Genomic DNA, 26,999 nt, shown 5'->3' on the forward strand with positions numbered 1-26,999 from the left:
AAGTGTCAAGATCTCCATCTGAGCATGCGCCACCCCCGGAAGCTATTTTCCCAGAGTTCACAGCATAGTAAACCATGTAAGGGTATGTGCACACATTGCAGATTTTTCCGCACGGATTCTGCATATTTTGTGCAGAATTTGTGAGGATTTCGCCTGCGTTTTTACACCTGCAGATTCCAATAATGGAATAGGTGTAAAACACTGCGGATTCTGCACAAAGAATTGACATGCTGTGGAAAATAAACCGCTGCGTTTCTGCGTGGAATTTTCCGCAGCATGTGCACAGCGGATTTGGTTTTACATAGGTCTACATAGTAGTGTAACACCGCATTGAAAACTGCTGCGGATCCACAGCCAAATCCGCAACGTGTGCACATACTCTAAGTGCGGGGTCTTTGGGCTTTCACAAAATGTTGGCAGAGACCCCGCAGCACCGAACAACCACAGCAGTGCGCCGCACATCTGAACACCCCGTCATCCCAGCCTGTGACCTGCAGCAATGCTCCACGCTTGCCTCCTCCAGCAGCGACCCTGGGACCCTGCTCCACCACGGCTGGTAAGGTATATCCGCATTATAAGACGAACCTCCATTTCCCCAAAAAAATTTTATAATCTGAAAAATACAGTAATATATGGGACATTATAATGACATATAAATATAAGAAATATTATTGATGCAAAATCCTATTTTTATCAATGAAGCTCAAATACAGAGCTGTAATCGTTGAAAATAAAGGACAGTTTTTAATGAATTTGTAAAAAAATAGAAAATAGCTGCTTCTATGTGTGATTTCTCTCATGTTAACGAAAATGTGGTATGTGAGTAAAATGTACTGGACATGAAAATGGCTTTCTCCCTATACGAATTCTCCGATACGCAACAAGGCTTGCTTTATTTGTAAAATGTTTACTACATTCTGAATGTGAAAAATGTTTTTTTTTTTACTCTTTATGAGTTCTCTTATGTTTGCTAAGAGTGGAGCTGTCATTAAAACATTTCCCACATTCTGGACATGAAAATGGTTTGTCCCTTGTGTGAATTCTCTGATGTCTAACCAGGTCCGATTTGTTATTAAAACATTTCCCACATTCTGGACATGAAAATGGTTTCTCCCCTGTGTGAATTCTCTGATGTACATCCAGGTGTGATTTGTTTGTAAAACATTTCCCACACTCTGGACATGAAAATGGTTTTTCCCCTGTGTGAATTCTCTGATGTACATCCAGGTTTGATTTGCGTGTAAAACATTTCCCACACTCTGGACATGAAAATGGTTTCTCCCCTGTGTGAATTCTCTGATGTGTAGCCAGGTTTGATTTGCGTGTAAAACATTTCCCACATTGTGAACACGAGAATGGTTTCTCTGTGTGAGTTCTCTGATGTGTAACCAGGTGTGATTTGCCTGTAAAACATTTCTCACATCCTGAACATGAATGTGGTTTCTCCCTTGTGTGCCTTCTCTTGTGTATAATAAGATATCCTTTCTGAGTAAAACATTTCCCACATTCTGGACATGAAAATGGTTTCTCCCCTGTGTGAGTTATCTGATGTCTAACCAGGTGTGAATTGCTTTGAAAAAATTTCCCACATTCTTGACATGAAAATGCCTGCTCTGGTGTGTGAGTTCTCTGATGATAAACAAGCGTTCCTTTCTGTTTAAAACATTTCCCACATTCTGAGCATGAATGTGGTTTCTCCTTTGTGTGAATTTTCTGATGTGCAATCAGGTGTGATTTGCGTAAAAAACGTTTCCTACATTCTGAACATGAATATGGTTTCTCCCTTGTGTGAATTACCTTGTGCGTAACAAGATCTCCTTTCCGAGTAAAACATTTCCCACATTCTGAACATGAAAATGGCTTCTCCCCAGTGTGAATTCTCTCATGTATAACAAGATGTGATTTGCTTATAAAACATTTCTGACATTCTGAACATGAAAAGGATTTCTCTCTTGATTTAGTTCTTTTATGTTGCATATCTTTTCTGTTATTTTTACTATGCTTAACAGTCTGTGATGAATCAGAAGACAGGCCTTGTTGAAAAGGATCAGTTGAAAGCTTTTTGATGTGAAGATTTGGAGGTGGATCCGTGGTAGGGATCTGCTCTTCATCCGAATCTGGTGTGACACCATGATCTTGTGCTTTAAAATGTGAAAATGAAAGATGTTCCTCTGAGCTTCTACAGCCATCTGACAAAAATAAAATGGATTTTAATTTTTTTTTCAATAACAGAATAATATTATTTCTTACAATATTAGATATTTTAAAGCGATTCTGTAGAAGCATTCCTATACATATTGGGGTAAAATTCAATTGAGTAGGAGAAAGTTGACATTAACCCCTTTCCAACATTGGGCATAATACTACACCGATGTCGGACTCCCTCTCTGATGTGAGCTCCGGTGCTGAGTCCGCATCTTTTCCGGCACACATCAGCTGTTTTTAACATCTGACATGTGCCTCTAACAGCTGCAGGTGGAATTGTGATCCACCTGCGGCTGTTAACTAGTTGAATGCCACTGTCAATCTGACAGAGGCATTTAACTCGCGCTTCTGGAAGCGCGCCGGAAATCCCGTCCATCAGTGAACCCGTCACTGATATTGCGGGTCACTGATGGGTTGGCATGACAACTAGAGGTCTCCAGCAGACCTATGAGATTGTCACTGCCGGATTGCTATGAGTGCCGCCCGATGCAAGTAAGCAATTCTGCTACATGTAGGTGATCTGATCATCACCTGTATGTAGCAGAGTCGATCGGTTTATGGCAGCTTCTAGTCTCCCATGGAAACTATTAAAGCATGTCAAAAGTAGGAAGAAAAAAAAAAATTATAAATATTATATATACACATATGTACACATACATACATACGTACATACAGTATATATATATATATATATATATATATATATATATATATATATATATATATATATATATAAAATGGTGGCCCGATTCTAACGCATCGGGTATTCTAGAATATGTATGTAGTTTATTTATGAAGTTCTCAGAATAATGCAATTTATACAGAGGATTCGGCTGGCCGCGACCAATTGGCGAAGCGTGGTTCAAATTCCGCTCCAATTCGCGGGCAGACTGTGCCGGTCGCTGATTGTTCGCGGCCGGCCGCGAACAATCAGTGAAGCCAGGGCCGGCTCCAGGTTTTTGAGGGCCCCAGGCAAAAGAGTCTCAGTGGGCCCCCCCTCTTTAACAATACCACGATTCATGATGCACAGATACAGCAGAGACATATAGCACAGCCAAGTAGCATATAATACAGCCCACGTAGTATATAGCACAACCACGTAGTATATAGCACAGCCACGTAGTATATAGCACAGCCACGTACTATATTGCACAGCCACGTACTAGTTTGCCCAGCCACGTACTAGTTTCCCCAGCCACGTACTACTTTGCCCAGCCACATACTAGTTTGCCCAGCCACGTACTAGTTTGCCCAGCCACGTACTAGTTTGCCCAGCCACGTACTAGTTTGCCCAGCCACGTACTATATTGCACAGCCACGTACTATATTGCATAGCCACGTAGTATATTGCACAGCCACATAGTATATAACACTGCCCATGCAGTATATAACACAGGCCACGTAGTATAGAGCACAGCGATGTAGTATATTGCCCAGACACGTAATATATACCAAAGCCACATTGTATATAGCACAGCCCACATAGTATATAGCACAGAGATGTAGTATATAAACACAGCCGACGTAGTATATAGCAATGTGGGCACCATATCCCTGTTAAAAAAAAGAATTAAAATAAAAAATAGTTATATACTCACCCCCCGGATCTAGCCCAGGCATTTACCGATGCTCCGGTCCCAAGAGCGCATTGCAGTCTCACGAGACCGCTACGTCATCATCTTGCGAGACCACAATGCATGGACCGGTCACCGGAGCGCTGCGAGGAGCGGGAAAGGCCTGGGCTGGATCCGAGGGGCCGACGGAGGGTGAGTATATAATGATTTATTTTTTAAAATTATTTTTAACATTAGATCTTTTTACGTTGGTAACACAGAGTAAAAAGTTGGTCACACAGGGTTAATAGCAGCGTTAACGGAGTGCGTTACAACACGGCATAACGCGGTCCGTTAACGCTGCCATTAACCCTGTGTGAGCGTTGACTGGAGGGGAGTATGGACCGGGCACTGACTGCAGGAGAGTAGGGAGCGGCCATTTCGCCGCCGGACTATGCCCGTCGCTGATTGGTCATGGCCGTTTTGTCGTGACCAATCAGCGACTTGCGATTTCCATGACAGACAGACGGAAGTGACCCTTAGACAATTATATAGTAGAGATATAAGTGTGTGTATGTATGTATGTATGTATGTATGTATGTATGTATGTATGTATGTATGTATGTATGTATGTATGTATGTATGTATGTATGTATGTATGTATGTATGTATGTATGTATGTATGTATGTATGTATATATATATATATATATATATATATATATATATATATATATATATATATATATATATATATATATATATATATAAGAATTGGAACAGCATCCAGTACCACCTCAATAGCGTGCAGAGATTTCCCACCCAGTAGCCTCCAGTTATAGTATAAAATAAAAAAAAAGAGCAGCACAACATAGAAGAAAAAAAAAATCCTTTTTTGCATCCGAAACGTTGCCACGCCGTTCAGGCAATAAAGTCCTATATATATATATATATATATATAATTTTTTTTTTTTTCAAATGAAGATGCCCCATTCAAAATAAAACAACTACAAAAAATACTAATAATCACACACAAATTTGGTATTGCCACGTTCAGAATCGCCCGATCTATAATATGAAAAAAAATAACTAACCCGTTCGCTAAATGTCATAACGAGAAAAAAGTCAAAACACCAGAATTATATTTTTTTTTTGTCGCCGCAACGTTGCATTAAAATGCAATGATCAATAGATCGTATCTGTAAAAATGTCACCTCAGCACCCAAAAAATAAATCCTCTCCCTGACCCCAGATCACGAAAAATGGAGATGCTACAGGATTTGGAAAATGAGAATTGTTTTTAACAAACTTTTGAATTTTTTTTTCACTACTTAAATAAAAAAGAACCTATACATGTTTGGCGTCTATGAACTCATAATGACCTTTAGAATCATAATGACCAGGTCAGCTTGACCATTTAGTGAACATGGTAAAAAACAAAAAGCAACTGCGACATTGTACTTTCTTTTTTGCAATTTCACCGAACGTAAAATTTTTTCCCTGCTTTCCAGTACACGATATGTTAAAACCAATGGTGTTGTTCAAAAGAACAACTTGTCCCTCAAAAAACAAGCCCACACAGGCCATTTTGACAAAAAAAAAAAAAGTTATGGCTCTGAGAAGAAGGGGAGCTAAAAATGAAAATGCAAAACCAAAACTACCTCTGGTTGTTTAAAGGTTAATAGATGTCAAAGCAGGGACTAGTGTAATATGTTTGGTCACCAGGTTGTGAACATTCAATAGTTCACTTCTCTGTAGCTTTGTCATGGGTTCAGGTTTCTTTGTGCCCTTCGGCAGCCTTCCCAGTAAAACATTTTGTGAAGACTCATGATGGCTCATATAAGTCAGTGATATTAGATGTTGTGGTGATACGCTACCAGAGTGTGTTTAGGACAATCCAACACCCTTGAGCATTCAGTCCATAGCCTCAGCAGTGCTTCCAGGACTCCAGCCCACTCCAGGACAATCCAACACACAGGCTATTGCAAGACTCACTCTTCAGTGCTTCCAGGACATCTGCACTGCCAGGAGACTCCAACACTGACCGTCCAGGACCTTGCACATGGATCACACAGATCCTTACACTCTTAACCCACAGGAACCATGTGACTCACTCGCTGGTCCCATTACATACCTGTAACCACTCCCCTGGGTGGGAGTGTGGGTGTGTTTGGCTAGTTTGAACTTCCCATCTCTCATAACTAGCCCTGCCAGTCTCCCATTAGAACTACACAATCACTTGTGGGACTACAGGTCCCAGAACACAACATAACTTTAGACTGACAGCGCAGCGACACACATACCGGCCATTTATAATCCTGCCGGACTTTCTCTCACCACCACAGTTATACATCCAAGCGCATCCTGCAGTGCACACACAGCACCCCTTGGCTGTAAGATTGGTCACGACACCACAATGTCCATTACATACAATAGATATCAGACCACATGAGCCACAGCTTTGCATTAAGTGCAGTGCTCTGGTACCAGATATGTTTTTGTATTTTTTTTTTTAATGTTTTTGCAAAGTAAAGAGATTGCGGCTTGGTTTTGACCTGGATTCTGGTTCCTCTCATCATCTGTCTCTCTAGCTGAAGCTAATCCCCATAATGTGACTTTTCTCTTTTGCCTGCCTTAATTGCAAATTGTCTCTTCAGAGAGGAAGAGGACTAGAACTCCAGCGTCACTTATTGGAAGTAGCAATCCTAAACGGTCAATGTCGACCCTTTAACGAGCCTGCCTTAATTGAAATGCTGCTATCTTTTGACCTTAACTTGCATCTCACCTGCATCCCTCTGCTTAGCTGTCCACCTGCCCGACTTCTGTGTATGACCTAATTATCTATGATCATCAGTGTAAACTTATAGTCATTGACTATATTGCAATTTATGTCCTGGGAACTGCCTGTATCAAAATACAAATCCTTGTATTGGGGTTAAAAAGTGAACAACAGGGGCGCTTTGGACTCACTGTCGCATTTGGTCACAACCAAGCTAATGGCGGTTTGTTCCACCTTGCTGGTAAGTACAATCATAACAATCAATGTGCTCTACAAATAAGGCCTCTTTCAGACATCAGTGATTTTTCACATATGTATAAATGTCATCATGATTTTATCCAAATTTCCTTAATGTTTGGTGAAGGTTTCAATTTTTACCATCAAATTTTCATCAGAGATTTTTTAACTATGGTAAAAGAAATTGCAAAGCTTCTGCTACTGACTGCAAATCATGGACATCCCATGAACTAAGTACCGCTGCCATCCGTGTGCTGTCCATTATTTTTAAAGACCCATAGTCCTGGATGAGGTACATTTCTGTTGCATATGACACTCCAAAAAAAGCATTGAAAAAAGTTTTTGTATTCACTTATCCATAAAGCATTCAATGCTCTGAGGTATATTTCTGTGTTATATGTCAATCCATAAAAGTGTTGAAAAATTTGTCTGGATTAAATTAGTCATCCATACAGTGTAATTTGCTTAATAGGCAAGATTTCCAAGGGAGTGACTGGTGGAATTTCGAAGCCAGAGGAAGCTGGCGCGACAGAGGAAAAGGCAGGAGCCTGCGGTATGGAACTGGCTGATTTCCAAGAAAAAATAAAACCCCAACCCAGGCCACAGCCTTCACCGCTGGGGACCAGGGCTGGAAAAATGCTATCGGGCTGCAAGGTACCGACTGTTGACATCCCAGGGGAGTTCGTTACATATGACCGGCAGCAGAGAAAGGGGTCCATTGAAGAGTTTGGGACGCATCATCACATCTCGTTCAACCAGTGAGCAGTAGAGTTGGAACACTTGCTTCAAAGGCTGTGAGAGCTGATGACTGGAACCCTCAAAATGGATGAGCATCATCACTGGTATGCGGAGGGTGTGATCTGAGAAAGAAGAGAGCAGGGTGAACTCTTATTGAGAACTTAATGGGCATAGGAGAGGCTCCTTGAGACAGTTTGAGATGGGGCTACAACCCCTTAGAGATTGTACTGTCCTTGAGGTTAACCACCTCCCATGCGGGAGCTGGCAATGGTGCAGGTGACACAGGAGGCTGTCACCCATTTCAGCATGTCGGGTGCTCCGGCACAGAAGGAAGCCCAAGCACCTGGGAATTGGGGTCCAGGAAGCAGGTGGAGGCAGTCCCCAGAGCCTCGCGAAAAAAAAGAGAAGAAGCAGACACCTGAAGAGATTTACCTTCTTATATTTTTTTCCTGGCTGTGCACAAAGTGCAAATCATTTATGAGTGTAGGAGCACATCAACTACACATTCAAAATATTTACCATAAATTTTTTTTCAGGATTCAGTCATACAGTTTAATGTGGTTACATGACAGTGCTATCTAAATTTTTTAAAAAAAGTTCATCCATACAGTTTAACTTTCTATGTACTATTATGGTGGGTTAAAAAAAAATGCTTGGTCTGGTACAGTTCACAAAATATAATTTTGTCACAAAAATTGGCTATTGTCATATATACTCTATAACTTTGTTTGTGTGAAATTTTGATGGTTTTAAATAAAAACCAAAAACCAAAAATCGGCCTGCTATAGGCGTACAAATTTGGTCCCCCGACACTTGGTCCCCAGCCATCACTATTTCTCCTGGTATGGCATCCCTGCCTTGTACCAGCTCGTGTCTAGAAACATCATACGTGCCCTTACCAACGCAATTACTGGGAATATCCACTTAATGAACAACACATGGACAAGTGCTTGTGGCCAGAGATGCCAAATTTCCCTGGCGACACACTAAGTGAACTTTGTGGAGGCTGGATCCGAGTCTCACTTTGCCATAGCATATGTGCTACCAAAGCAGAGGATTGCTGGTGCTACTTCTACCAGGATTTACTCCACCTCCACCACCAGTTCCTGCACCCCCTAATTCTCAATCTTTGATGTACTATTTCAGATTACGTCATCCACATCAGCCAGAAGCTGGAAGCTCTTGATCACTGCCCACAGCAAAGTGGCAACAGGCTCTGCTGAAACTAATTTTTTGACAAGACAATCCGCACTCCGCGGCAGAGTTATTAAAAGCCCAGACAGATCTGTAGTTCGTCACTAATCCTACAACCAGGCGTGGTCGTATGTGATAATGGGCGTAACCTGGAGGCCACTGTTAAGCTTGTCAAGCTCACACACATACCATGCTTGGCCCATAAACTCAACTTAGTAGTTCATTGATTTCTGAAAACCTACATAGTTTTTCCATAACTTCTAGTCAAGTTATGCCAAGTCAGTGCCCAATTTCCACAAGTCAGCTATAGATGCCACCGCTCTGACAGTGCTGCAGCAGCGCATGCAAATATCAACTCACCAACTGGTCTACAACATGCCACGCACTGAAACTTCACACTGTATATGGTGGCAAAACTTTGTCAGCAGCAGAGGCCAGTTGCGGAATACCAGCTCCATCACGCCTGTCAGTATTCTCCATGGCCTCCGCACAACTAAAGAGTGGGCATGGATGTCTGACATTTGGGCGGTTCACCAAGACTTTGAGGACTCCATAAAGATGGTCAGTGACAATGACATCGTCAAAGCAACAATCCCACTTCTGTGCCTAATTAAACAGTTGCTGCTGACAATTAAACATGTAGCTTTGCATGCAGACCACGTGGAGATGGAGGAACACATGGACAGGGAGAAACTACCCTGGCAAGCCACATCTCATCTGCTCAGAATGGATCAGGAAACAATGAGGAGGTGGAAGCTGAGGAAGGAGGAGGAACAGGAGCAGGCTGATATTGCAACAGAGGATAGTACCCACACAAGCTTCATCTCATCTCTCATATGTGGATGGGCTTTAGAAGGGGAATGAGGAGGAAGAGACGGAGGAGGAGGGGATGGAGTTGAAGAGTAGTCCTCATGGTGGAGACAGGGAAGTGTTGGCTGTAGGGACCCTTGACACATATGGTTGACATTATGTACCGTTGTTTTTCCCATGACCCTCGCGTTACATTCAACTTGGCCAAAAAAAGAAAAAGAGTACTGGTTTTTCATCCTGCTAGACCCACGCTATAAGGAGAACTTTGCATCTCTTCTTCCTGAGGTGGAGAGGTTTTCTGAAGTGGTGCTATACCATAAGGAAATTGTGGGAAATGTGCTGAAAAAATTCCCCATCAGACAACACTATTAGAAGGGGGCAAGCTTCATTGCCTAACCAAGGAGGAGAGGCGAGGGAGATACACACCAGGTACAGAAGATGCAGAGATAGTCTATTGATGACCCTACTTACAATTTTTACCTGGCTTTGCACTTTGAGCAAAGCCTTTATGAGTGTAGAAGCACCACCACTACATTTTGTTAACAATATTTGAATGAGGCACTTCAGTTGGTGCCTTCAACGGTGTATGGAAGACCAGCTTGTAATTTTTGGCAGGATTTGTAGTTAGTGCAGCGCCTTTATGAGTCTAGGCGTACCACTACATTACAATTTGAACAGAATTCATATGAGGCCTTCCTTTATGTCTAATACAGGGTGTTTTTGAGTCTAAGTCCTTAATTTTCACCACTTCTTGCTTCCTTCATAAATTGCATTGACATTTCCAATTTTCTAAAAAAAACAAAACATAAAAAAAAATCAATTTTGGTTTTCTTAAAAAAAAAAAAGTTATTACACAGCACAAAATGTTTCTTAACTTTTATTTTTCTTGTAAACTTAAATTTCTCGGCGATTTTGAAAGTGGAGTTAAAATGTGACACCATTGTTCTTAGTAGCGATCTGGGAGTCAGAGATGCTGCTGTCTTTTTCACTGCCCCCACACCTCTTTATAGTGTGTGCCAAAAAAATACTCGGATATTCCATTGCCTACCATTATACTCGCTACTCGAAACAAGCAGCTGAGAATTAGAAATAGCTCGGTTTGATTAATAAGTATCCGACCATTTTAGTGCTCGCTTATCTCTAATCTTTGTGATTTTCTTGTTCACACACACAGTCCACAACAACATAAAAATATGTGAATAGCATCACAGACTTCAACAACGGACGTCTGTATGAGGCCTAAGACGGATGTTCTGCAACCAATGGTGCATCAAGATCATGGATTCTCTCAGGGGAAGCATGAAGTGGCCGAACAAATGAAATCTCACAAAGAATCCCCTTCCCGACCAGGTGATTTTCTGAGCTTTCTTTTTTCTCTCCCCTTCTTTAACCCCTTCACCCTCGAGCCTGTTTTCACCTTCCTAACTAGGCCGAATTTTACAATTCTGACCAGTGTCTTTTAATGTGTTAAAATCAAATTTTATAGAAAAAAGTATTGTTTTGCATCGCTTTATTCTGAGAGGTATAACTTTTTTATTTCTCCGCTGTTGGAGCAGAATGGTGGCTTGTTCTTTGTTGGACAAGGAGACGTTTTTAGCTTTACCAATTTTAATTCCATTCAACTTTTTGATTGCTCTTCTTCCACTTTCTCTGGTGGGATGATGAAAAAGCTTTTTGCTTGCCAAGTTTTTTTTTTTTTTTTTGCTTTTACACAGATGAATCTAGAGGTTAAATAGTGTGACAGTTTCACGGGTAGGGTCGTTCCGGATGCAGCAATACTTAATGTGTGTTTTATTTTTACATAAATGTACCTATTCATTGGTTTAATTTTTGTTTGCTTATTTTATAATTTTTAAAAAAAATATTTTAACTTTTTTTATTTACATTTTCTTTAAAACTTTTTTTTACTTAGTCCCTCTATTGGACTAACTTATAAGTCTGATCGCTGGAATAATGCATTGCAATGTATTATACTGGTGAGTGCTGCACTGACAGAAGCCTCTCAGGCCATGCTCTGAGCATATTCTAACAGGCCTGCCGTAGCTGGTTGACCCGGAAGTCATCATGGCGACCTTAGTTGCCATGGCAACGCTCAAGCCCTGATGAGGACATTGCGGGGCACCGTTCTGATATCAGAGGAAGCCCCCTCCCACTCCATGCCTTCTAAATGCTGAGATTGCCATCAATCGCAGCATTTAAGGGTTTAAATGGTTCAGGGCAGTGGTAGCACCACTCCTTGCGGTGACAGCCATAGTCAAATATCGTGAAGGTGTTGAAGAGTCGTAATTTTTTTATTTTTTCATGGACATAACCGTAAGAAGACGGGATAAAGTTGATACCATTCGCTTTACCATTTAATGTACAGGAAAGTGGGCAAATTTATAAAATTTAAGGTAAGCGACAGTATAACAAAGATACACAAGTCTCATTTAGGAGCCTGTAAAAGCCTGGAATGGTCTTTGTCCAGCACCGGACAACGTAAAGTGCTAACAAATATGTATGCCCTATCTAACTAACAAATTTGGAAGAGACATACAGTATATGTTGACGAGGGACAACTGAATGCAAAAGAAAAGAGGATAAGGACGTGCATGAGCAGCACCAGTGGAGCAATAGACTGTGGGTGAAGCTGTGTAGCCACTAACATTAGGAGGTTATGCACCCCTGCATAACCTCAGTGTGAGCATGAAGGCTGATGGTGCATCCAAGGGGTAGATGGCTGACAGCTGCGAGTGGTGGCAAGGTGATCCGCTGTGGTTACCAGGTAGGGCTTCAGTGTTCCCTGCTGAAGGGAGATTCTCTGTGCAATGCCTGGAAGGACCGTGGTGCATGCTGGGAGTCACATGACCGTAGGTCCTTGCGGTCACATGATGGAAGATCCTGATCTGCCTGTGTGAGCAGCTCCTGCTGTGCACCCTCAAGGAGGGAGAATAGCAGTCACAGGAAACAAAATCGCGGTCTGGTGAGGAGCGCTGACTTGAAAATAGTGAAAGCAATAAAAAAATAAAATACAATTTTATTTCTTTTAAAGTGCAGACCTTTATTGAAAGATAATCCAGAAAGAGTTTTAATGACATTTTGCAGTCTTCATCAGGTGGCAGAACGCATTGTGGATTCTTTCAATAAAGTTCTGCACTTTTTATAAAAAAATATATATTTTTTTTTTTGCTTCCACCATTTTCAACTCAGTGCTCCTCACGAGACTGCGATTTTGTTTTCTATGAGGGACAACTGAAGGCTGCATTGGGACAACAAAGTGGATGTGGTTGCTGACTGTTGTGTCTGTACAACTGTAGGGTGTGGGCAAGAGACATCACTTGCGGCTTCCAGGATAGCAGGTTGGGAAGGACACAACACAGGGTAAGGGCCAGTGGTTTCACCGTCAAGCACAGATTTTGTACCCAGGTGCTCTGCCCACCTACTGGGGTGCTGCGTATGCCAGCAATATATGGCGTATGCCAACAGAGGTATGTAGAATTTCCCTTTACAAAAGGGATGTGTGGGTAAGATTTTCGAGCTAGCAGCATATAAATAGAGCATGTTTCATTACCCACTATTGTTCTGTGCAAGGCTGAAACCTGAAGAAGTGTGTGGAGCATATTAACGCATTGATGTTCCACAATGTCCAAGCGCAGACCCAAAAATCATCAGTCTCCAAGATACACGCTTGAAGAGACCGTGAAAAGGGCAACACAAAAAAACTATAATATATAGAGATTGACAGTAGAAATATGACCATTGCACAATGTACAAAGTGTTCCAAAAATTACCCAAGGGGTCTATGTCATACATGCCGAAAGAGACCGTGATGGGGACCACACAATACATTTTGCAGGTATTATAGTTGCTAGAGGTAGGGAGTAGGGTTGAGCGACTTATTTTTATAGGATCGGGTCGGGTTTCACGAAACCCGACTTTCTCAAAAGTCGGGTCGAGTAAAATCGGCTGATCCTATAAAAAAGTCGGGGTCGGGGTCGGCCGAAACGCGAAACCCAATGCAGTGCAATGGGATACTATGGTTCCCAGGGTCTGAAGGAGAGGAAACTCTCCTTCAGGCCCTGGGATCCATATTTAAGTGTAAAATAAAGAATTAAAATAAAAAATATTGATATACTCACCCTCTGACGCGCCCTGGTAGTAACCGGCATCTTCCGGTCCTAAGAATGGCGCTTGAAAGACCTTTCGAATGCTTCACGGCTTGTGATTGGTCGCGGCGGCCCACGTGACCGCAGAGCGACCAATCACAACAAGCCGTGACGTAATTCTCAGGTCCTAAATTCCTCATTCTAGGAATTTAGGCCATGAGAATTACGTCACGGCTTGTGATTGGTCGCTGAGCGGTCACGTGGGCCGCCGCGACCAATCACAAAGCTGTGACGTCATCTAAGGCCCTTCACGCGCTAATTCTTAAGAAGGAAGGCTGCCGGAAAGAAGCAGGATGCGTCCGAGGGTGAGTATATACCTAATAGGAATATACTCACCCTCGGCTTCTTTCCGGCAGCCTTCCTTCTTAAGAATGAGCGCGTGAAGGGCCTTAGATGACATCACGGCTTTGTGATTGGTCGCGGCGGCCCACGTGACCGCTCAGCGACCAATCACAAGCCGTGACGTAATTCTCATGGCCTAAATTCCTAGAATGAGGAATTTAGGACCTGAGAATTACGTCACGGCTTGTTGTGATTGGTCGCTCAGCGGTCACGTGGGCCGCCGCGACCAATCACAAGCCGTGAAGCATTCGAAAGGTCTTTCAAGCGCCATTCTTAGGACTGGAAGATGCCGGTTACTACCAGGCTGCGTCGGAGAGGTGAGTATATCAATATTTTTTATTTTAATTCTTTATTTTACACTTAAATGTGGATTCCGATACCGAGTTCCGATATCGCAAACATATCGGAACTCGGTATCGGAATTCCGATACCAGATTCAGAAGATCGCCGACCTCATGGCCGACCCCACACAGGGGTCGGGTCGGGTTTCATGAAACCCGACTTTGCCAAAAGTCGGCGACTTCTGAAAATGGCCGACCAGTTTCGCTCAACCCTAGTAGGGAGTACAAGTTTTACCATTGCACAAAGGTTTACAAATTTAAAAACCTTACCCACGTGGGGTATACATAAAAGTGCTTCTCACAAAATTAGAATAATATCAAAACGTTACATTTATTTCAGTTCTTCAATACAAAAGTGAAACTCATTATATAGAGTCATTACAAACAGAGTCATCTGTTTCAAGCAGTAGTGTAGCTACTGGGGGGCAGAGGGGACCTTCGCCCCGGGCCCAGTCACATGAAGTAGCCCACTGGGAGCCGGCACTGCCACTTCAGTGATGAGGCACAATACAACACAGGAGGAGAGCAGTAAAATGCCTGCTCCCCTGCCTGATGGAGATTTTGCACGCTACAGTGCTAGCACAGTGGCCAGTTGCAGAATCTCCCTCCTGCACTGTATTGTGCTGACCGACCTCAGGAGCTTCTCCCAGGCTGCAGTTTTCTTCACTCTGTGCGAGCTGGAATGGGCTCAGGACAGGCACGCTGCGTCCTAGTGCCCAGCCACCTGCATTTCACTCAGATACTTCCTGGTCCTGCTGCAAACTTCATCAGTAAGTGAGGATAAAATCTATTAGATTGATAGGCATGTCAGTCACTGGGGGTAAATGCGAGAGGATGGGGGTACAGTGGGGGCTGAGGTGGGGAGGGGGACGGGCACTGGCGGTGAAAGGATGAGGGTGTTGTGGAGGATGGAGGTATTATGGGGCCGAGATGGGGAGGGTCGACAGGGCACCTGGGGGGTGAATGTGAGATGATGGGGGTATTGTGGGGCGGGGGACAAGGCACTGGGGGGGTGAATCTGAGAGGATGGGGGTGTTATGGGACCTGAGGTGGGGGAAGGGGACTGGGGGTGAAAGGATGAGGGTGTTGTGGGAGAGGGAGACAGGGCACTGGGGGGTGAATGTGAGAGGATGGGGGTATTATGGGAGCTGAGGTGGGGGAAGGGGACCGCACTGGGGGGTGAATGTGAGGATGGGAGTATTATGGGAGCTGAGGTGGTGGAGGGGGACAGAGCACTGGGGGGTGAATGTGAGACGATGGGGTTATTGTGGTGCTCAAGTAGGTTAAGGTGACAGGACACTTGTGGGTGAATGTGAGGATGGGGGTATTGTGAGGGCTGAATGTGAGATTATGGAGGTATTGTGGGGGCTGACGTGGGGGAGCGTTGACAGGGCACTGAATATGAGAAGACAAAGGGTATTGTGAGGGCTGAGGTGGGTGAGGGGCAACGGCACTGAGGGCTGATTATTATACGGTTCCACTCCAGCATTTTTTTTTATTTCACCGCTTAAGACCGACTGTCTGATACATACCTTCCAGCGTTTTCATCTGTTTTCGCCACTGCACCGCTTTGGTCCGTCTCTTGCAGTTTATGACCTGTCCGCTGCCCCAGTGTTTCATGGAGCGGTACGGAGGTCACTAATCAATTTGAGTCTATGAGAGTCTCATTCTGGCCTCTTTCTTGACTCTTCCTAGCCCTCATAGACTTACATTGAGCACTTGTGATGTAGCTTCTAACTTCTAGCCAATCAGAAGCTGCGCTCAAAAGATGGAGCTGCGGGACTGGAGCGGTGTCAAAAAGTGGTGAATACGGCAGAGGATGAGTATATGACTGGGGCAGGGGCTTTGTGCTTAAAGCACTACTCCAGCAGTGAAAAAAAATCCTGATAGAGTGGTGCTTTAATTTAATAAGCAGACTGCCAAATCATGACAGGAAGCGCCTGCTGCATGAGCCCCCAATATCACTATCGTTATCAGGAGGTCATGCGACTACATGTTTGCTATGTGCTTGTGTCAACTAGAAAGGTTTCGTTTCTTTCAATAGAAGAGAATTGACAGAAGCCAAAAGAGTCGTCACTTGACCACCTGCTGACATCAGCGATGCTGGGGCCATTGTTACTGTACATGGGGGGACTCCGGGAACATTATTAAATGTCAAGTAGGCACTTAAGAAGCATTATTATTTATTGGTGGCATCAGTGCACATCTACTGTGTGGTAGAGGCTGCTGAGCCGGGTGTCAGTCAGGGTAAGAGGCGCCGTTACAGCTGCCGCACTCTATACACAGAGCAGTGACTGAAACCACATCGGCGCCGCCCCTGAGGCTGCAGTGAGGAATAAAGTTAATTTCCTCCTGGCAGTGTGGCTCTCAGTGTAGGCGACGCACAGTGTTAGAACACTTAAATATTATACTGTGTTTTTGGGGACCAGTGGGGACATCATTCCATGTATAGGTGAACTCTAATGGACATCATACCGTATGTAGGGGGATGTGGGTCCATCATACTGTGTATAAGGGAGCTGTGGGCCCAGCATACTGTTTATAGGGGAGCTGTGGGCCCAGCATACTGTGTATAAGGAAGAGGTTAGCCCATTATACTGTGTACAGGGGAATTGTGGGGAACACTATACTGTATTATATGGGAGCTGTGGGCCCACCATACTGTGTACATGGAGAGCAATAAAGGCATTATACTGTATATAGGGGAGCTCTGGGAGGCATCATATTTTCTATTGTGGAGCTTTTTCGGGATAATACTGTGTATAGGGGAATTGTGGGCTCATCATACTTTGTAGCAGTGAGCTGTGGGCTCATCATACTGTGTAGAGGGGAGCAGTGGGATCATCATAGTGTGTATAGGGAAGCTGTGGCCCCACCATACTGTGTATAGTCAAGCTATACATAGGGGCTACTAAGGGGACATTATTAAATGTTATGTGGGCACTTAAACATTATTGCTATAGGGGCGCTCAGAGTACTCTGACCATTAAAATTGCATATGTGGTAATATTTTAACTTTTTAGGGATAAAATGTGGAGGGCATTAATGTTTTCTAGGGGCGAATTTTATTATCTAGAGATCACAAAGGAGTCATTATTACTATGTAAGTGGCACAGTGGTGGCATTGCTATGTGGGGCGATACCATTATTGTACCACACAGCAGGTTATGTAGGACACATATGGCAGCAGCGGCTCAGTATTGAGTTATCAGCAGAATGAGGAGTTTGTGCAGGTTGGGGATAGATGGGGACGGGGCTTTAAATGTGAGAAGTCTGATGTGTTGTTGTAATTTCTGCAGACGAGTCTTGGGTGGTGAAGTTGTCATGTTGCTCTGGGCCAGATGGAAAAGATGAGAAAAGTGAACGATTCCATCAGACAGAACCTCATCTGTAAGTCACTATCTATAACTGTACTGTGATCTCTTCTATGGTCTGCAGTACTGGTATCTACCAATATGTGGTCCTCATATAGTAATATCAGTGTTTGTTTTTGGATACAGATGTATTTTCAGTCACAGTGCGGTCATCTGCTGTCATTCCCCTATGCTCACAATTAGAGTGCACCACGTAGCTGTAGTCAGGAGTACCTGATTAGGGGCCCACTCAGATTATTCTCCCCCCCGCCCTAACCTAAAGCCCTGGCTACGCCTCTGGTTTCAAGTGTTTATTTCTGTTTATGTTTTTGATTAGAGCTTACAGCCAATGAAAACGCAAAAGTCATTAACTCAGTAAATTAGAATAATTAACAAAAAACACCTGCAAAGGCTTCCTAAGCATTTAAAAAGGTCCCTTAGTCTGTTTCTGTAGGCTTCTCAATCATGGGAAAGACTTCTGAATTGACAGATGTCCAGAAGGCAGTCACTGACATTCCACAAGGAGGGTAAGCCACAAAAAGTCATAGCTAAAGAAGCTGGCTGTTCACCGAGTGCTGTATCCATGCATATTAACGGAAAGTTGAGTGGAAGGAAAAAGTGGGGTAGAAAAAGGTGCACAAGCAACCAGTACATGAGAGACCTGAATAATTACAAGGGAACGTAAACAGTTACTAGGATTGGCCAGTGTTGGGGTCATATGTCTACTGGGACTCTTGATAAGGGTGGAAGGAGGACCAGGTTGAGGATTGTGAGGCCCAACCTCTTGGCTACTGGACCATGTGTAAGACTTTGTAGTGCTGCTTGTCAACACACTGGAGCCTTTGTCTGCCATCCAGTTTTGACAGGAAGCTAGAATGAGAGTCACCTTCTGATCTGTCATACAGCCTTGGCAGGCACCACCACATCCAGGAAAATTACTGGTAAATAGTCAGGTTTGCGTATCTCAGCAGGATTAGTGCCAGTCGCACAACTGCTAGATAAATATACACTATTTATTTAACCAATAGCACAGAAAAAAATAAATTTATATCACCTTTATGACACGCGCCAACAGCAGACTCGAGAAAATTAGTGGCACTGGAAAATAGTGATGTTTGCGTATCTCTGCGGGTTTTGCGCCAGTCGCACAACCGCTAGATAAATATTAGCTATTTCTCCAATAGGTGAGGGATATTATTTAGCAATTATCTTTTAAAAAATGTGTTTAGTATATGCTGGCACTGAAGAATATTATTTAGCTGTAAAAAAGTGGTTTAGTTTATGCTTGCAAGCAGGAATATTATGTAGCTCAAAAAAAATTGTTTAGTATATGCTAGTACTGAGTAATATTATTTGGCTCTTAAAAGAGCTGTTTTGTATATTCTACAAAATATGAAACCCTGCCTATCTCTCCCTAATCCCACAGTCTGTTTCTATACTAGACAACACAATTCAAACTAGCAGAGAACTGCAGCATGTGCTTGCAATGATAACACCCAGGTGCCTGCCTTTCCCTCATAATCAAATCTCTCTCAATGCTATCTCCACCTAACAGAGAACTAATCTTTACTCTTAGGCTACTTTCACATTTGCGTTTGGAGCCGCTGCAGAGGGCTGTGGACTTCCTCCGTGAAGCCCCGCCCTCCGCCGCTAGCTCCGCCTACTTCTGCATGCGGCCGGCATGCGACCTGGGTACCTATATTTAACATTATGTACGCAGGTCGTGCCGCAGTATGCGGCTGCTGCCGCATGCGTCGTTTTGACGATGCGGAAAAAAAAAAAATTGCTACAAGCTGCGTCCTACGCTCGTCTCCGCATCGTCAAAACGACGCATGCGGCAGCATCCGCATACTGCGGCACGACCTGCGTACATAATGTTAAATATAGGTACCCAGGTCGCATGCCGGCCGCATGCAGAAGTAGGCGGAGCTAGCGGCGGAGGGCGGGGCTTCACGGAGGAAGTCCACAGCCCTCCGCAGCGGCTCCAAACGCAAATGTGAAAGTAGCCTTAGTAGTTCTTAAAAGAGCTTTTTGTAATCACAAACTCTCCCTATACACTGCTTTCACTCTCCCTACACTCACACTATGCTTTGTCCAGCTGTAATGTGCGCAAGATGAAGCCGGCAGGAATTAAATATCCCCTATGATGCTGTAAGGCCAGCCAATCACAGTAATATTACACTATTTACAAATACTTTAGTATTTTATATGGGTGATGGTGGTAGTGTTATAAGGGAGGCCGCATTCATGGACAGCCTACGTTGAGCGGTTGTTGCCAAATCAACACAGTGTCAACCATCATGGTTATGTTGAGTCAGTGAGAGTCAATACATTCCCCTCACCACCCTATAGACTTTGTTGATTAGATTGACAATAATCTGGTAGTTTTATCTGTCGATATTTTTGACTCTACATTGCAATATAGTGTATATGATAGACACACTATTATTTGTTCTTTTAAAATACAATTTAAAACTTGATAATAGAGCTTGTTTTTAAGGGGTCTTGTTCTACTACTTTTCATTTGTCTTTTTTTCCTACTTAACAAAAATGTTAAAGCGAATGCCTCAGCTTGACGCTACAGACCAAGCTACTGACCCTTCATTCATTACCATGCCCAATCGTATTATGAGAGAGACTATAGTCATCGTTCAACAGAATCAAAGAGAAAAAAAAAAAAAAGGGATTCCATCATTGGAGCATTTCCTCAAGTTGGCCGACATCTTGCTGTGCGCAAATCACTGAATTTTCTTTATTAACATTTCTTCTACTTCTAAAAATCAGTTCTCACCTCAAACTTGCCATCTTCTCCTGTGTCCAATTTGTCATGGACTCTATCACTATGGGACTTTAAAATAGATTTTTACAGCTTAACTGATTGTTTATTCATTTGAGCGTTTTGAGACAGATTCTCCAGAATTGGTGCACTTTCTTCTTCCTCTTGGTTTTCAAATAGCTTCAAGTCTGACAGTAAAGTTTACTACATCTTTCATCTGGTTCTCATGGTGGTATACAGTTTGCTTCAAAGTTTTAGAGTGAATTCTGTGAATTATTATAAGCCAAGCTCGAGCTTCGATCAAAGGTCAAACTGAATGAGTCAATTCATCTTGGCCTGGAAACAAGGACTGACGCAACTCAAGACGTTTGTAAACAGGGCTCTGTAATGTGATTCTCCATTATTTCATGAGTCTTCTCTTCAGCCTCTTATTCTAAACCATTTCTCTAGGAGTTCCTCTGTTACTTTGCAGTTCAGAATGCATCAAAATAACAGAATACAGCACACTAACCTTACCGATCCCATAATGCTTTTCCTCCAATGTTGCCCAGGCACCTTGTTAATATCTAGATTTCATCTCCTGGGTGGAACGGCATGTCACTGATCACTGCAAACACAGCGGTTAACAACGCATCTTTTCTGCTGCTAGATATTATCTTGGCCCATTGCGATTACGTTTAATTGTTGTGGTTTTCTATATGCGACAATCGAATGCCTTTTAATTTAATATATGGAAATAAATTCTAATTTTTAATAAGGAGGAGTTAAGCATTGGTAACATATTTGCTGAAAGGCTAAATGAAATTAAGGAGTCTCCTGTGGCAGGTGATTGGGAGTAGAAGTCACATTTCTGGAGACCAGCCATGGATTTTATTTTTCCGTGTTGTAACAAGACAGCATTTCAATTTTAACAATACAAATACATTAAAAAAAGTTTTCAAAATCTGTCACACACACTAAAAAAAAAAAAAATCAACACATAATTGTAGCATTCAGTGACTCGAAAGAATCTGTAACTTCTCTACATTTAGTGGTCATTACTCACCTGTGCTGTTATCTGTAGGAATCTCCTCTTTACACTGCTCATCGCCTCTCACATTTGTCTCTGTAGTATTAATATGGGGCAAATCTTCACCCTGAAACAAATATTGTAAAAATATGGAGAAGTCATATCTATGATCAGCTCTAATCTTGCCATCTCCACCATTCTCATTACACGAGTATAAAACATATAATACTGGTGGATAAAACAAGACTGAGCACAAGACCTTCACTGCCATCTACACATCTTAGTGGAGATCTCATGACACCTTCTCTCCATCTACCTGATGATCCTGAGGAACATCGAGATCTTCTTGTTTACAGTCCTGTGGAAGAAGAGGATGGGGACATCTCTCTGGTGTTGTCCTCTCACTGGATAGATCTGGAGGAAACACATACAGGAACTGAAATCATTCTTTATATACAGATAATTATAGGCCGTGTGTATTTAGTCCTGTCTATTACCTGGTGATGTGAGGGGCTTGGGAACCTCCATCATGACGTCCTTGTACAGATCTTTGTGTCCTAAATACTCCCCCTCCTCCATGGAGAAATAGATGGTGACATCCTGACACCTAATAGGAACCTGACACATACAATAAGAATAATGTAATGCGACATCAGAATCTCCTACCAGGTGTAAATCCTCTCCTTCCTTGATGGGTCAATTACACACACTGATGTCCTCCGTGTCACATGGATGGCCGCCGGGGAAGAAGCGCTACTGTAAGCGCTGTTCCCCAGCAGCAGGTGCTGAAGTCGACTTTCATCATTCTCCGCTGCTCTGCCGGCAAGCAGAGGAGAATAATGAGCGTTATATTAAAGTCCGAACGACAGCAGGTGGGGGCTTTTGGGACTGTTACCCCCATCATCCCACACCTACTGCTGGTAATAACAGTGACAGTAGGCGTGGATGATCAGGGTACTCAACAGCCGCCGGCTGCGATCGTTCAGAAATAAATGAATGAAAAACCCGATATGGGTTTCCCCCTAATTCATTGAACGAACCAGACAAAACTCGCAGCTGGGGGCTGCAACTCTCAGCTGTCAGCTTCTGCAAGGTTGGTTATCAAGAATAGGGGATCCCACAATTTTTTAATTATTTAAATAATTTTAAAAAATGGCCTTGCTAAAGCTCACGGCTGGGCGCTGCTATTCTCAGGCTGGTGAGGGGCCATTGATATAGGACCCTACAGCCTAAAAAAAGCAGCCCGCAGCTGCCCAGAAAAGGCACATCTACTAGATGCGCCTTTTCTGGCACTGTGCCCAGCTCTTCCCACTTGCCCTTTAGCGGTGGAAGTGGGGTAATATTTGTGGGGTTGATGTCACCTTTCAGGTGATACCAAGCCCACAGCTTAGTAATGGAGAGATATTTATAAGACATCCAATCCATTAATAAATTTATAGTTGTAATGTTAAATAGAGACACGGCCAGAATAAAGTCTTTTATTTGAAAAAATTGCAGACACCTTTAATGTTCTAAATTAAACCATACTTACTGCAACACCTAGCCCTTGATCTCCTGTAATAAAAGTAAAATAATAAACCAACAATATACCCATACCTGTCTGTCATTGCGTCCCACGCCGTAATCCATATCTGTGGGATATACAGTTTTCAACCAGGACGGTGCCAAGATGCGACCATCCTGGCTGAAAACCACAGGTGAATGAGATGCTGAGAGAGCAGCATCATTCGCCAGCGGTGACATCATCACCGGCTTTTTCCCACGGTCCAGAGTTCACCTCAGTTCAGCCCGGCCATGATGATGTTACCGCTGGTGAATGATGCTGCGCTGTCAGCATCTTATTTACCCGTGGTTTTCAGCTAGGACGGTCGCAGACGCATCTCCATTACTAAGCCATGGGCTTGATGGGCTGAGGGGGCTATATCAATGGCCCCTTACCAGCCTAAGAATAGCAACCCCCAGCTGTGAGCTTTAGCAACGCTGGTTGTCAAAAATAAATGATAACTATGTATTTAAATAATTAAAAAAAAACAGTGTAGGGACCGCTCTATTCTTGATAACCAACCTTGCAGAAGCTGACAGCTGGGGGTTGCAGCCTGAACTATCGCAGCCGGCAGCTGTGGAATACCCTGATCAGCCACACCTGCTGTCACTGTTATTAGCAGCAGCAGGGGTGGGATGATGAGGGTAATAGTCCCCCCCAAAAAAAACACCTGCTGTCGTTCGGACTTTAATATAAACGCTTATCATTCTCTTCTGCTCGCCGGCAGAGAAGGGGAGAATGATGAAAGCTAGCTTCAGCACCAGCTGCCAGGGAACAGCGCTTACTGTAGCGCTTCTTCCCCGGCAGCTGTCCGTGTGCCACATGTAGTACCCACACAGATATCTCCGTTACCATTTTTTTCCCGGTACTGGAAATAAAGACGTGTGAAAGGGTTCACAGGGTCATTTTTTTTTTTGTTTGTCATTATGATTTAAAAAGAGAAAACACAGTAGTTTGACAATAAATGGCTTCACCCAACCACTATCCATGAGTGGAGAAAAAGTGTTGGTGTTATCATTCATATGCTCTAGAAAAAGGCCAAGAAAGCCAAAATTCTGCCGGGGTATGTAAACTTTTGAGCCCAACTGTAAATGCTGTGTTTTTTCTGTCTACTGTATGGTTCCAGCAGTGAAAAACTTCTCAGGTTATTGCATTATTTAGGCATTTTCCTCCTTACAGTGGCAAGTAAAAGTTTGGGCAAACCTGGTCAAAATGACAATTTTTAAAATGTAAAAAGAAAAAATGACAAATTTACATGGCACTGCATATGATGTGTTTTTGGAGCAAATGTTAAACTGTGTTTTTAATTTGCTTTTTTTATACTACAGAAAAGCTTTGAATCTGAATTAAAAAAACAAAACAAAACTGCATTTTTCACGTGTTTTTTTTTTCCCCAAGTCCCCTGTACTATAGATTCTAAAATAGAGGAAAAAAGCACCGAAACCGCACAGTTCAGCGGCATCTTCAGACGCACAGGGGGCGGAATCACCATGACATCCACTCTGCTTTGACAGTTAACACAGCAGATTTTCAGTTAAAACAGCAACGTGTGAACACGGCATAAATGTCCTAGTGGAAGTGATTTCATGAAAACTCCGTCCTCGGGCGTCTGAAGACGCTGCTGAACTGTGTGGATTTGGGGCTTTTTTCTATAGGCTGCTGAGAAATAAAAACCACAGCTGCATTTTTAGGCGCAGAATCAAAACTGCTTTTAAAGCGGCTTCAAATCTTCTCCAAAAATGCATCAAATAGCGGAAGTAAGGTGAAAACTGCAATAATCTGAGAATATTGTTATTGTTGTGTGGTGCAGACACCTGCAGAAAAGAAGCAGCAGAAAAAAAAAATCACCATTTATGCTGTATGTGAACTCGGCCTCAGCATTACATATTTATGACTTTCATGGGTTTAATGGAGAAAAAAAAAAAATCAATCACGCCAATTACCAATCTCTGTAAATAATCTGATTCGGTGTTGTGCGGTCGCTCCGATTACAGGGACACAAATCTGTCTGTTATTTGCGTCATTACTGTAATTGCTTCTCATTTTTAGAAATTTTATAGGAAGAATAAAAGTCTGTGACTGTAATTTCCCCCCAGAATCCGAGGACCTAGAAATGCCCCGATCTGTAGAGATGGATTTATTCCAGTACAATCTGCCTGTGATATAGGAGACAACAATGCCCATTGAGGGAGAAATCCTCCTATACTGATCAGGCACCGAGTCACATGGTCAGGAGCCGCGGGTTTACGGAGCAGAGCCGTGTGTACGAAGTGTACAGAGCAGAGCCGTGTGTGTACGGAGCTGAGCCGTATATGTACTACGATGTAAGCAAAAACAATACTTACAAAAACGATCAGCATGGTACCATATAAGTAAAAAAATATATATAATTATTAATCATAGTAAATGACCAGCTGAATAAACAGGACTTATTCAATACGGACTAGTCGCTACACAAGATACTGAAAAGAGACGCATGGCATGGAAATGCCAAGAAAAACGACCAAAACAGTCCAGTATACGTATAAAAGTGAAAATACTTTATTGATACCTAATAATAAGGACAAAAAAAGCCATCAGGCCAAGAGATGACATGCAATACATGAAACCAACATGACAATGGTAAAAAAACGGCAGGTGTGCACACATGCCAGAACCACACAGCACAAAATAATGATGCCCATAAAAAGTCTCCACGTCACAATATGGCGGTATAGGAGAGGGGCCCCCTGAGGGAGGATAACATCTGAAACGTGCGTTGGGGTGTGTGCACACATCCCAGGAACCCCCACATTGGTGCCATCTATCAATAAGGTAGTATCCTTAACATGTATATTGCCTAAGCATGTTGCTCTGATTCTTGGAGCATTATTTACTCTGTTAGCTGGATGATTACATCTGTTTGGGCACCCTCTCTTATACCACCATATTGTGACGGGGAGACTTTTTATGGGCATCATTATTTTGTGCTGTGTGGTTCTGGCATGTGTGCACACCTGCAGTTTTTTTACCATTGTCATGTTGGTTTCATGTATTTCATGTCATCTCTTGGCCTGATGGCTTTTTTTGTCCTTATTATTATGTATCAATAAAGTATTTTCACTTTTATACGTATACTGGACTGTTTTGGTCGTTTTTCTTGGCATTTCCATGCCATGCGTCTCTTTTCATGTACTACGATGTGTACGGAGTGGAGCCGCGTGTGTACGACGTGTACGGATCGGAGCCGCATGTGTACGACGTGTACGGAGTGGAGCCGCATGTGTACGACGCGTACGGAGCGGAGCCGTGTGTGTACGAACCGGAGCCGTGTGGGTACGAAGTGTACGGACCGGAGCCGCGTGTGTGCGAGGCGTGTCGAGCGGAGCTAAACATGTACGGCATGTGTACAGAGAGCTGTGCATGTATGATGAATAGCCGCGCATGCACAGTGTGAGTACGGAGCAAAGCTGCGCATAAACAAATGGAGCAACACAGATACACCTACTTTGTGTTAGCAGTGAGGGGGTTAATGTCCCCTGCGCCCAGTAATAGGGAATAATAGGGAATATCCAGCACCTACCTCCACCTGCAGAGCCACACTCCACATATATGGCTGTTCTGGACCTGTGATGATATCACTGGAGGGGAGGAGTCAGGGGTCACATGATCAGGGGCCTCAGTGTATAATTTGAAATATATTATGAAGTGTGACTTGTGATAATGATATTGATAATGTGTGTAGTTTGACAGTAAAGATAGTTAGATTTAATATTTGTGATTATCCCAGATTGGGAGGGGCTAAATTGAAGAGAAAATTACGATTTCCAGTCTATGGGAAAAAACACTGAGATCTCATCTCCCGAGATCTTGATGCCGAGATCTCCAACTGTGCATGCGCAGCCCCCGGCAGCCATTTTCCTGGAGTCCACAGCTTAGGAAACCATGTAACTCCGGAAGATCTGGGCTTTCACAAAATGTTGGCAGAGCACAGCA

At 43.1% G+C, this 26,999-nt stretch overlaps 1 protein-coding gene across 1 annotated transcript; it reads right to left on the reverse strand.

Moving 5' to 3' along the window:
* On the reverse strand, nucleotides 1-26,589 carry LOC143767386 (uncharacterized). The gene is made up of 5 exons (XM_077255691.1): nucleotides 26,512-26,589; nucleotides 21,979-22,099; nucleotides 21,798-21,895; nucleotides 21,518-21,608; nucleotides 1-2,189 (listed from the first exon to the last, which is right to left on the reverse strand). Exons 2-5 carry the CDS (start codon nucleotides 22,058-22,060, stop codon nucleotides 943-945), a joined length of 1,518 nt encoding a protein of 505 aa, XP_077111806.1. The 5' UTR covers nucleotides 22,061-22,099; nucleotides 26,512-26,589; the 3' UTR covers nucleotides 1-942.
* Nucleotides 26,590-26,999: the final 410 nt, after the last annotated feature.

Source organism: Ranitomeya variabilis, chromosome 4, assembly GCF_051348905.1.
Source record: "Ranitomeya variabilis isolate aRanVar5 chromosome 4, aRanVar5.hap1, whole genome shotgun sequence".
NCBI lineage: Eukaryota > Metazoa > Chordata > Amphibia > Anura > Dendrobatidae > Ranitomeya > Ranitomeya variabilis.